The following is a 13,403-nucleotide window of genomic DNA, read 5'->3' as shown; positions in this document are numbered from 1 at the left end:
TTTTTTTTCTTTTTTTCTTTTACTAGGCACCCTACTTTTAGCTAGCGTTTGTACATAAAACTTGAAAAATAAATTTTTTAATATGTATTTAAAATAAAATTAAAAACTGCTCTATAACTATTTTAAAATTTGAAAATTTTGTTTTTAAAATTTGCCAAGAAATGGTTACAATTTATAAACAAAAAAAAAAGTCCCAAATTTTATTGCGAAACGGAAGTCTAATAACGTTAATGAAAATATTTTAGTCATTCGTTGTTGTTTGATTTTACATAGAGGATGTTTTTTTCTTAAAAAAGGGAGCAATAATTTTTTAAAATTATGAAATCATCTTCTTTTTAAGAATCTTAATTTTAATTTCATACAGTATTATTTATACTAACTACACTTAGATATCATTATTTATCTTAACCACACAAAATATTAATCAAACACTCTCTGGTTTGACTTTTATAATTTATAATGCCTATTTTTTTCTAGCCAGTTTGTATACTAGCTAGAAAAAGTAAACAACGAATGAGCTCGCTATTTGTATAAAGATCCCATCAAAGAATGTCCTTTCATTTACTTTTAATTTCCATCCTCTTCCTGGAAGTGTTTTCACTAATTCAATTTTGTGCGGATCAACTAAAGGGGTAAAACACTCAATATTGAGATGTTCTATATATTCTCATAGCTCAAATCCGAGAAATTTATATATGTGTAATCACTTCCTTGGCTATTGACTGATACTCAAGGACGGAGCTAGGTGGGCAGGAGGGGTTCAGTCGAACCGCCTTTGCCGAAAAATTATACTGTATATATAAACCAAAACAAGTTAGAAGGATCGAATTATGTTGACTGGAAAAAGGAACCTTGATATTGTCCTAATTGCTGAAGTTTATAAATTTGTAATCACTAAGGAGTGCCCAGAAAAAACTGATGAAGATGCCACTGATGATCAGGTTAAGGCCTATGGCAAATGGGTCAAGGTTGATGAGATGGCGCGATGTTACATTCTTGTCTCTATGGCGAATGTTTTGCAACATCAGCATCTGTCTGTGGGGTCTGCTTATGACATGCTCGAAAGTCTCAAAGTGATGTTCGGTGAGCAAACTCGTGCGGCTAAGCAGACAGCCATGAAAGCCCTTTTGAACACCAAAATGGCTGAAGGATCATCGGTCAGGGACCATGTTCTGAAGATGATGTGTCTTCTAAATGAACTGGAGGTCCTTGGAGCTGTGACTGATAAGGAATCTTAAGTTGAGATGGTCCTGCAGACTCTACCTGACAGTTTTTAACAATTTCACTTGAACTATAATATGAACAAAATGGATTTGTCACTGGCGAAATTGTTGAATGAGCTGCAAGCGGTAGAATCTATTATCAAACATCAAGCTCCAGTTGTGGTACTGAATGTTGAGAAAGCTTCGGTTTCTAAGTCAAAAGGTGGTAAGAAAAAGAATAAGGCTCAAAAGGTTTTGGCACCTGGAGGTGCGACTCTTGTGAAAAAGCCCAAAGGAAAGTGCTATCATTGCAAGCAACCTAGGCATCATAAAAAGCAATGCCCTGCCTATCTGGCAAAGTTGAATAAGCAAGGTAATTCGAATTTAAATGTCGTTGAAACTTATTTAGCGGTTGTCTCTACCATGTTTTGGTATGTAGATTCAGGAGCCACTAATCATATCTGCACTACTTTGTAGAGGTTTCAGGAAATGCGGTGGCTAAGTGAGAATGAAGTTTGCATTTTTCAAGCCAATGGCGAGCCAGCACCAGCTTTAGCATTAGGAGATATTAGAGTTTTGTTTAGTAGTGATAGAGTTTTAGTTTTGAAAGATGTTCTCTATGTACCTTCTATTAGAAGGAATTTGATTTCAATTTCGAAAATAATGGATGTTGTTTAAAATATTTATTTTGCTAATAACTCTGTTGTTATTAAGTTTAGTAAATGTTTTATCTACACTGCTGCTAGAGTACATGACCTTTTTATTCTTGATATATCTCCTCGTGTGCTACAACCAAAAGAATCAAATAACATTAATCTTCCACATAAAAGAAAACGTATTTCTGAATTGAGCCAAATTTATTTGTGGCACTTACGTCTAGGTCATATAAATCTAAATAGGATCTCGAGATAGGTTTCTGATAGACCTTTGAGTTCATTGAAAGTGGAGGCACTGCCAATATGCGAATCTTGTTTAGAAGGTAAAATGATCAAGAAATATTTTCCCCCCAAAAAAAGGAAATAGAGCCAGCAATAAGTTAGAATTAATTCACTCTGATTTGTGTGACCCTATGAATATACAAGCAATAGATGATTTTGAGTATTTTGTAATTTTCACAGATGATTACTCAAAATATGAATACATTTATCTGTTGCGTCGTAAGTCTTAATGCTTTGAGAAATTCAAAAAATTTAAGACAGAAACGGAGAAACGACATGATAAATATATCAAAACATTACGAACTGATCGTGGTGGTGAGTACTTATCTACGAAATTCATTAAATACTTATCAGATTATGGAATTACATCTCAATTATCTGCCCCATGAACACCACAACAAAATGGTGTGGCAGAAAGAAGAAATAGAACCTTTTTTGTAAATGGTTAGATCAATGTTAAGTTATTCTGATTTGCCTTTTTCCTTTTGGGGATATGCCTTAGAAACAGCAAATTACATTCTAAATTTGGTACTTTCAAAGTCAGTACCTTCAACCCCAGCAGAATTATGGACTGGGCGCAAGCCAAGTTTACGACACATTCAGGTTTGGGATTGTCCAACACATGTGCTGAAAGGGAAAGCGATAAATTGGAATCGAGAACAAAAGTATGCATATTCATTGAATATCCAAAAGGAATGGAGGTTTATTTTATTGTCCCAAAGAAAAGAAGGTAATTTTTATGACAAATGCCAGATTTTTAGAAGAGGATTATTTAATGAACCATATTCCTATAAGTAAACTAGTTTTACAAGAATTAAGTAATGGAATAACTAATGACTCATCTTTGGAACGTATCCCGAAAGCCAGTATTGATATACCACTGCATTATCGTAGTGGGAGAAATATTAATAGGTAACAGAACGCACAAGAGCAATTGCCTGATATCTCACAACCCCAAAGTAGTGGGAGTAATGTTGAGCAACCTCAGATTGTTGAGCAACCTAAAATTATTGTGCAGCCTGCACTTCACGAAGAAGTTAATGATATCCCAGCACCGCAAAGGGGTGGAGGATAACATTGAAGCTTCAATTCTGAAAAATGATGTTGTGATTCGACAACAAAATCCAATTGCACCTGTAGTGACTAGTAGTAGTGGGAGAATTATTAAAAAAACCTCTCCGGTTTGCGCTCTTGGGATAATCTTATGATAGAATCCCTGAAGAGCATAATATAGAACCTCTTAATTATGACGAAGCACTACAAGATACAGACGGTGATAAATTGGTTGTTGCTATGAAATCTGAAATGGAGTCCATGTACTCCAATCAAGTCTGAGATCTTGTAGAATCACCTACTGGAGTCAAACCCATTAGTTGTAGATTGATCTATAAGAAAAAGAGAGGAGTGGATGGAAAAGTACAAACTTTTAAAGCTAGGCTTGTTGCAAAAGGGTTTACTAAAAACGAAGGAATCGATTATGAGAAAACCTTTTCGCCAGTAGCCATGCTTAAATCTATTAGGATTCTCTTATCCATTGCTACTCATTACGATTATGAGATTTGGCAGATGGATGTCAAGACATCTTTTCTTAATAAAAGTCTTGATGGGTGCATCTATATGGCACAACCAGTTGGTTTCATAAAAAGTGGTAATGAGCACTAAAAGTACAAGAGGGGGGGTGAATTGCTTATTTTAAAATTAATTATTATAAGTTGACTGGTTTTTCAATTAGTCGACTAGATGTAATAGCGATATAATAAGAAGTGCAGAATTAAAATACAGAAGTAAAGTGTAGGAATTAAAGACACTGGAGTTTTTATACTGGTTCAGATTCAATGTGAATCCTAGTCCAGTCCCCTTGGGTTGCTAGGAAGTTCTCTTTCAGTGATTGAGTTTCTTGATACAAAGTGAATGGTGTAGTTTACACCAACAGCTCAGTTTCTATGTCACTCGTCTTTTCTTAATACAATGCCTCACCAGTATTTTTCTCTCTTTCTTCTCTAACTTGTTACACAACAGATCTAGTAGAGCTACAATGTTTGTTTGAATTAGAACAAAGAGAGGGTAATTGGTTTGATCAAAGTATGTCTCTCTAAGACTTAAGGTTGCGTATAAATACTTTGTAGGAGACCGTTACTGAAGAGATTTGCCAACCCAAGAGATTTGATCCTTGGAAAGAAGTTGATTCTTTCCAAGAATAAGGTTAATTCCTGTTACTCTTCCTTGATGTGTGGACTTTGACAGCTTTCCATTTTTAAGTCTTGATAGCGCCGGATTTTCTCATTAATTCTGGGTCCTTCCAGTAATAGCTACTGATTGATTATCTTGCCGGATCTTCAATGCTTCTTTTCCTTTTTAACTCTTCAATCAATCTCGGATTAATTATCTCGCCGGATCGTCAGTGCTTCGTTTCCTTTTGAATGCTTCAATCAATCTTTGATTGATTTCTTCCTTCAGCTTTGATTGTTTCTCTTTATGCACTTCGATCTTGGTTTATTTTCTTGAGTCCCTACACCAAAAGCAATTATATTATTTTTTTATCATTAAAACTAAAACCTAACAATCTCCCCCTTTTTGATGATGACAAAAAAATAATATATGTAAACATCAGTTAACTTCCCTGTATTTTAATCCCCCTCAATGAGTGCAGTTGAATCCCCCTTAATAGGTGTCGTTGGGACTACTCATTTTAGTCGACTTCTCCTGTAGTATATATAGTCGACTCCCCCTGTAATGGATGTACTTGCACGAATATATGTATAGCCTTCTCCCCCCTTTTTGACATCAATAAAGAGGGGATAAAAACAACAATACACCAGATACTAAAGCAGAATTTGTAGCATGATATGCATGCAGAGTTAAAACAAAATCATCCAACGACTGGTTATCCAGTCCAAAACAGCACAGCAAAAAAAAATTGTTTGAAACTTCCACACTAACGACGCAAGAAATAAGTAAGAGTATTGCAAATTGCCTCCTTCAGTTGATCAAAGCTAGCATTAGCTGAGACAGTCACTCCATCAAGCATGTCGTGTACTTCCTTGAATGCCTAGACTGCGTTTTCCCTAACTCTGAGAATTGCAACCCTTATCTTTGAAACATCAGACCCTGTCTCTTTGGAGATTGCATGAATGTCCCCAACAGTGGACTGAGTGCCTTCAATAAGATCTTTGATGGTGGTCAGTTGGTTGTCAATGGCAGTCAGTTTCTCAGCAAGGTCAGGATTACTAAGACTGTGATGGAAAATAGAGGCTTTGGTCTTGGAATCAGGTTGAACATGCTTGACCTCACCTTCCTGTTTCTTAACCCAGGAGCCCTTCACACACACACACACATATCCCATATTAGCAAACGCCCTAGAATTGTAAGATTTTGAAACAGAGACGAATGGATATTCAGAGATAGAGATATTATGAGCCTCCAGAATGTGAGTGATGGCCATTCCATAGGGCAGACTGGTGGGATCATCAGCACTTTCAATCATAAAATTTATGACCTAGGAGGACAGTTTGATCTTGAGTTTGGTCATAAGGCAATAGACAAGAAAGGTATCTCTTTGAGAGAAGGTGGAGAAGGAGCCAGTACGAGGGAGCAGAGTAGTTGCAATAATGTGGGCTAGAACACGAGTTTCAAAGCTAACATCACTTGGACCTAACTAGTTCGAGAGGGATTCAGATGAATACTCAGCAATACAACATTTTGCTTGATCAAAGGTGATTTCAAAATCATCAGGCCAAGAATTTTTGAAAAGCATGGAAAAATCAGAACACTTACACTGGAAAAAATTGAGTCAAACATGGCACAATCAAGAACAATGCGCTTTCCTAACACTAAGGATTCCAACTTGTCAGACTTACTAGAGCGAAGATTGGCATAAAACATTCTTACTAGGGGTTCATAGAGTTTAGGAGGGGGAACAAAAAAGAATTTTGACCAGTCTTGATAAACAAACAGATCTTTTACCTTACAGTTTAGGGCTTCTATGTCATCAAGTTCGACTACTCTACCATGAGCGATTGGCTTGTATTTCAGAGCAATAAAAAAATCTTTGTTTGAAGAATCCCAAAAATTTAGGTCAGACTCTAAAGAACTTGAGAAATCTATTTTTGATTTCTTTGAAGTAAAGGATTCAGGAGGTTCTTCCAAAGGTCTTTTTCCTAGGGCTTTTTCTCCTAGAGGGTGAGAATGATCTGAGAGTTTTACCTGATATGAGGCAAAGCCTTCTGAGTGGTCGGACCCTAGGTCTACTTGTTCTGGAGGCTGGAAAAAAGGTTTTGCTCTGGAGCGAGCACTTTTCCTGGTGGAGGCTGAGGGATTTTTAGAGTGTTTAGCCATGGAAGAAATTGGTTGAAGAGAGTTTCAAAGAGGGTTTCTAGGTGATGGGAATGATGGAGATTGGAAGAGGGTTTCAGAGATTAAAAGAAGGTGTTTCTGACGATTGAGTACAGGAAAGGAAAGGGTGTCAGTTGAACATACGTGATGATTGGTTTTCCTTTCTTGAACGCTGAAACTAATGTGAAAAGAGAGAAAAAAAGAGGAAATTCGGAGGCGCTATTAATGACTATGAAAAGACAAAGTTTAAACATTAGACATACAAAACATAAAAATATCATATGGGTCCTAATATTAATGATCAATGGAAATAATACCAAGTAATTCTCTTTAAAAGCAAAATTTGTCTTCAAGTAAAGGTTTAGTGAAAATATCTGCTAATTGATCAGTAGTTCCAACAAAAGATAATTCTATATTTCCCTTAAGAACATGATCTCTAATGAAATGATGCTTGATGTCTATATGCTTTGACCTAGAGTGATGCACAGGATTTTTTGAGAGACATATAGCTCTAGAGTTATCACAGAAAATTGGAATGGGTTTAAAGAATAGTTCATAGTCACCCAATTGATGAGACATCCATAGTAATTGTGCACAATATTGTCCAATGGCGATATACTCAGCCATAGTTGTGGATAGTGCAACTGATCCTTGCTTTTTACTGTTCTAAGATATCAGTGTTTTTCCAATTAATTGACATGTTCCACTGGTATTTTTTCTGTCTTCCTTATTACCTACAAGATCAGCATCTGCAAAACCTTCTACTTTAAAATTGTTAGAGCGTGGATACCATAATCTGTGAGAAATAGTTCCAATGAGATATCGAATATTTTTCTTTACTGCAGTCATATGTGATTCTTTAGAAACTAATTGAAACCTGGCACATTTACAAACACTAAACATAATATCTGGCCGACTAGCAGTTAGATAAAGAAGGGATCCAATCATTCCACGATATTTAGTTTCATCAACAAGATTTCCCTGTTCATCTTTGTTAAGACTTGCTGAAGGACTCATTGGTGTGCCAATAGCCTTAGCATTACTCATACCAAACTTCTGAATCAACTCCTTTGTGTATTTTGTCTGACATATAAACGTTCCTTCTTCGGATTGTTGAATTTGAAGTCCAAGAAAGAACGTTAGCTCTCCCATCATACTCATTTCAAACTCACTTTGTATAAGATTTGGAAATTCCTTGCACATAAGAGGATTAGCACTACCAAAAATAATATCATCAATGTAAACTTGAATAATGACATTACCTTCCGATGATATTTTAATAAAAAAAGGTAGTGTCTACAGTTTACTTTACCTCTTGTAAATTCGTGATCAATAAGAAATAAGCTGAGTCTTTCGTACCATACTCGTGGAGTTTGTTTAAGTTCATACAATGCTTTGGTCAATTTGTACACATGGTAAGGAAAATTTGAATCTTCAAATCTAGGGGGTTGTTTTTACATATACCTCCTCCTCAATGAAACCATTTAAAAGGGCACTTTTGATATCCATCTGGAAGAGCCTAAACCTTTTAAAGGATGCGTATGCAAGAAGAATTCGTATTAATTCCAGTCGAGCTACTGGAGCAAAGGTTTCTCTGTTATGAGTATCCTTGAACTACTAATCTGGCTTTGTTTCTCACAACCTTTCCATCCTCATTTAGCTTATTTCTGAAAACCTATTTTGTTCCAATTACAGGAGCGTTTTGAGGCTTAGGCAACAATTTCCACACTTGATTTTTGTCAAATTGATCTAGCTCTTCCTGCATTGCTTGTAACCAGCTTGAGTCTTTCAGAGCTTCCTCTATTTTCTTTGGTTCAATCTGGGAAATCAGTGCTATGTTTGCTTTCTTCTTGAGAGCTCCCCTGGTTTTCATTCCTTCACTTGGGTCTCCTATGATAAACTTTTGAGGATATTCTGGTTCACCTCTCCATTCATTTGGACAAATTGTACTTGTATGAATAGTTGACTCCTTCAGAGATTCTGATTGACTGTTGCTAATCTCATTAGTTGACTCCATTACACGATCAAGTTTATTAGTTGACTCTTGAGATTTGCTTGTCTCCTGGATTTTTTGAATTCGATCTTCATCACCTGCAATATTTCCTTTCTCGGCCAAAGTGTTATTTTCATTAAAGATAACATGTACTGATTCTTTTACACACAATGCGTGTTTATTATAGACTCTAAAGGATCTATTATTTAATGAATAACCCAGAAAAATACCTTCGTCACTTCTTGGATCGAATTTTTCAAGATTGTCCTTACCATTATTGTGAATGAAGCACTTGCTTCCTAACAGATGAAAGTAACTTATATTGGGTCGTTTACCTTTTCACAATTCATAAGGAGTCTTATTCAGGATGGGTCTTATGAGGCATCGATTGAGAATGTGACATGTTGTACTTACTCCTTCTACCCAGAAGTGATTTGGCAATGAATATTCTAGTATCATAGTTCTTGCCATATCCTATAAATTCCTATTTTTTCGCTCAACAACTCCATTCTGTTGGGACGATCTTAGAGCAGAGAAATTGTGTGTATATCCTTGATCATTGCAGAAATCTTCAAATGCTCTGCTTTCAAATTCTCCTCCATGATCACTTTGAATTGTTGTAATAAGATAGCCCTTTTCTCTTTCGGCCTTTTTACAGAAGATCTCAAAGCTTCATCTTTGTGAGATAGAAAAATCACCCAAGTAAAGCGTGAGTAATCATCAACAATAACAAAGGCATATCATTTTTCTCCTATGCTAGCAGTTCTAGTGGGTCCATATGAAGCAATTGCAAAGGCTTTAAAGTAGATAAAATATCTTTGTTTTTAAAGAGTTTTTAGTTTGTTTACCAATCTGACATGCATCGCATACATGATTTCTAGAGAAATTGAGTTAGGTAAACCAATAACTAAATCATGCTTGGAAAGTTTCTCTATCACATGCATGCTTGCATGACCAAGTTTCTTATGCCATAACCATGGATCATCAGATATGGATGTTAAACAAATATGGCCATTTATATTTTCAAAACCATCAAGAATATAGACATTTCCATACCTTTTACCTGGGAGGATTATTTTACCTTCTCATCTTCAATAGCAGAGCCTGTTTTCTTGAACTTTACATCATACCCTAAGTCGCATAGCTGACTTATACTCAGAATATTATAGTTAAGTCCGTCAATAAGATAAACCTCAGTGATATCACAGTTATTATTGAAAGGAACTGTTCCGGTACCGACTATTCTTCATTTTGTGTCATCACCAAATTTGACACTTCCTTCGTCTATTTTTGTAACTTCTTTAAACAGATTTTTATTACCTGTCATGTGACTAGAACACACACTATCTAAGTACCATTTTTCTTTATGACTCCTTCTGTGGTATTCCTGCAAAACATAATTATCACTTCCTTTAAGGTACCCAAGCTTGCTTGGGTCCTTGTTGGTTAGTATTACTGGACTCATGATTATTTTTGAGTTTCCAAATCCATCTTGAGACATTTGATTTACGAAATCGACAAAAAGAATATTTATGTCCACTTTTGTTACAGTAGTGACACGTAAGTCTTGGCCTTTTTTTGGATCTTTCATTTGTGTTAGTACTAGTGGACTCTGTTCTGGCTGGTCCTTCTCTAGTTGACTTGTAAGTCGCTTGGTTCGACTTGACAGAACTATGACTGGTAGATTTGCGCATGCCATTGAGTTGCATTTGCAATTCCTAAAACTCATCTTGAAGTACTTCTTTTTCAATTTCGCATACTCCAAGCTTGAGTTTCCAGTCTTTTACTTCTTTGTTGAGTCTCTTTAGTTCATTCATCATTTTTTGAGACTCTTTCAAAGTAAGGTCAAGAATATTCTGCAATTTATTACATCTTTCATAGTTATAAGATCTTACTTCTCCTGTTTCACCTCGCGCCATGAAATAATTCTCATTGTAATCTTTGCATTTATCATCTGAAGTGTCCTCATCTGTCCAGCATCCTGAGAGTTTGTTCATGTCGTTTTCCAGAATTGTCATGAAACATAGATTTGCTATCTATTCGTGTTCTGAATTGTCTTCATCACTCTAGCTTTCAAATGATTTATTCTTGTTAAAGCCTCTGGAAACCTTTCTTTTAAGATCAAGACACTCAGCTTGAACATGCCCAGATCTTCCACACTAAAGCATTTGCCATCATTTTTGTCTTGTTCGTTATATTGCCTAGTTCGCCTGGGTAGTATCCTACCTCTTCTTGTATTCCTGTATCTCCTCATTAAACCATCCATGTTCCTTGATACCATGGCAATTTCTTCTTGAAGAGCTTCAAGGTCATCATCAATATCATTGTCTTCTCTTTCAGTTGTAGCCTTGAAAGCAACTGTTTTCTTCTTTTCTTCTTGGTTTGTTTTCTTGAGATGAGTTTTCTCGAAGGCTATAAGTTCTCCTCGAAGTTCATCGTATGATAATTTTTTCAAATCCTATGATTCAAGTGTAACCACTTTTGTCTGCCAAGTAGTGGGTAGACTTCTCAAAATTTTCCTAACTTGATCACCATTTGAGTATGGTTTGCCAAAAGCTTTTAGATCGCTAATGATTTTGCTAAATCTGGCAAATATATCTTCAATGGATTCTCATTCTTTCATCTAGAAGAGTTCGTAGTCATGAACCAACATGTTGATATGTGTTTCTTTCACTTTACTGGTTCCTTCATAAGTAACTTCAAGTTTATCCTACATCTCTTTGACTGTATCGCAACTGAAGATTTTCTCATATTCCTCACCACTTATAGCATTATAAAGCAGATTCCTTGCTTTAGCATTAACTTGCACAACTTCCATTTGTTTATCAGTATATTCATCTATATCTTGAGGATGCGCAGGTGGTTGAGTAGCAGCCGGCAAAGGATAGTTCCCCTTTTTGATAACTCGCCAGACCTTGACATCATAAGACTTTGCGTATATTTCCATATGCACTTTCCAGTGAGAGAAATATTGTCCATTGAAATAAATTGGCCTTACTTGCGATGTTCCTTCTTGGAAGAGTGCTCCGATAATAACTTGATTAGCCATGATCTTTTCTCACAAGCTATTAAGCAAAAGAAAAAGGTGAGCCTTGCTCTGATACCAATAGAAAGTACAAGAGGGGAGTGAATTGCTTATTTTAAAATTAATTATTATAAGTTGACTGGTTTTCCAATTAGTCGACTAGATGTAATAGCGAGATAATAAGAAGTGCAGAATTAAAATGCATAAGTAAAGTGCATGAATTAAAGACACCGGAGTTTTTATACTGGTTTGGATTCAATGTGAATCCTAGTCCAGTCCCCTTGGGTTGCTAGGGAGTTCTCTTTCAGTGATTGAGTTTCTTGAGTACAAAGTGAATGGTGTAGTGTACTCCAACAGCTCAGTTTCTATGTCACTCGTCTTTTCTTGATATAATGCCTCACCAGTATTTTTCTCTCTTTCTTCTCTAACTTGTTACACATCAGATCTAGTAGAGCTACAATGTTTGTTTGAAGTAGAACAAAGAGAGGGTAATTGGTTTGATCAAAGTATGTCTCTCTAAGACTTAAGGTTGCATATAAATACTTTGTAGGAGACCGTTACTGAAGAGATTTGCCAACCCAAGAGATTTGATCCTTGGAAAGAAATTGATTCTTTCCAAGAATAAGGTTAATTCCCGTTACTCTTCCTTGATATGTGGACTTTGACAACTTTCCATTTTTAAGTCTTGATAGCTCCAGATTTTCTCATTAATTCTGGGTCATTCCAGTAATAGCTACTGATTGATTATCTTGCCGGATCTTCAATGCTTATTTTCCTTTTTAACTCTTCAATCAATCTCGGATTGATTATCTCGCCGGATTGTCAGTGCTTCTTTTCCTTTTGAATGCTTCAATCAATCTTTGATTGATTTCTTCCTTCAACTTTGATTATTTCTCTTTGTGCACTTCGATCTTGGTTGATTTTCTTGAGTCCCTACACCAAAAGCAATTATATTATTTTTTCATCATTAAAATTAAAACCTAACAAGCACATGTGTAAATTAAAGAAATCCATTTATGGATTGAAACAAGCTTCTAGAGCATGGAATACTTGTTTTGACTCATCGATTAAAACCCTCGGTTTTGATCAATGTGAAAACAAGTCTTGTGTCTATAATAAGTGGGATGGAGATAAAGTAACAGTTTTGGTTTTGTACGTAGATGATATTTTTCTCATAGGAAATAATGTGAGCATGTTGAATTCAGTAAAGGAATGGTTGTCCTCGCGTTTTGATATGAAAGACTTGGGACAAGCGGCACATATCCTTGGGATCAGCTTATGCGAGATCGCAAGCGAAGGATTTTAGGCTTATCCCAAGTACTTTATATTGATACTATTCTCACCAGGTTTAGCATTCAAGATTAAAAGAAAGGTTTTCTCCCTTTTAGGCATGGAATCTCTCTGTCAAAAGATCAGTCCCCAAAAACGACTGATGAGATAGAAAAGATGAAGGCGGTCCCTAATGCTTCTGCTGTAGGGAGTCTCATGTATGTTATGCTGTGTACTAAACTTGATATCTGCTTTGATGTTGGCATGATTAGTAGATTTCAGTCTAATCCTGAACGAGAACACCAGACTGCCATTAAACATATAACCAAGTACCTGAAAAGGACTAGGGATTATATATTGGTTTATCACTCAGATGATCTTGTACCCATTGGCTATACTGATTCAGATTTCCAGTCAGATAGAGATTCTAGAAAATTCACCTCAGGATATATTTTTACCTTAGGAGGTGGAGTTGGAGGAGTATCAAGCAATCATGTGTTGTTGATTCCATCATGGAAACGGAATATGTGGTTGCATTTGAGGCAGCTAAAGAGGACGTTTGGCTCGGGAACTTTCTAAAAGAGCTTAATGTAGTTCCTTCGGTTCAAGCACCTATTGTACTTTATTGTGACAATAGTGGTGCA

General features: G+C 36.0%; 1 protein-coding gene across 1 annotated transcript; it reads left to right on the top strand.

Annotated features, from left to right (window-relative positions):
• Positions 1-830: 830 nt before the first annotated feature.
• LOC104084879 (uncharacterized) lies at positions 831-1,238 on the top strand. The gene has a single exon (XM_009588836.1). The coding sequence runs from the start codon at positions 831-833 to the stop codon at positions 1,236-1,238; it is 408 nt and encodes a 135-aa protein (XP_009587131.1).
• The last annotated feature ends 12,165 nt before the right edge of the window (positions 1,239-13,403 follow it).

The sequence above is a fragment of the Nicotiana tomentosiformis genome, chromosome 1, assembly GCF_000390325.3.
Source record: "Nicotiana tomentosiformis chromosome 1, ASM39032v3, whole genome shotgun sequence".
Classification (NCBI taxonomy): Eukaryota; Viridiplantae; Streptophyta; class Magnoliopsida; order Solanales; family Solanaceae; genus Nicotiana; species Nicotiana tomentosiformis.
This window is presented reverse-complemented; position numbering and strand designations above follow the sequence as displayed.

Coding starts and splice junctions, on each gene's coding strand:
- LOC104084879 (XM_009588836.1), top strand. CDS start 831: ATGTTGACTGGAAAAAGGAACCTTGATATTGTCCTAATTGCTGAAGTT.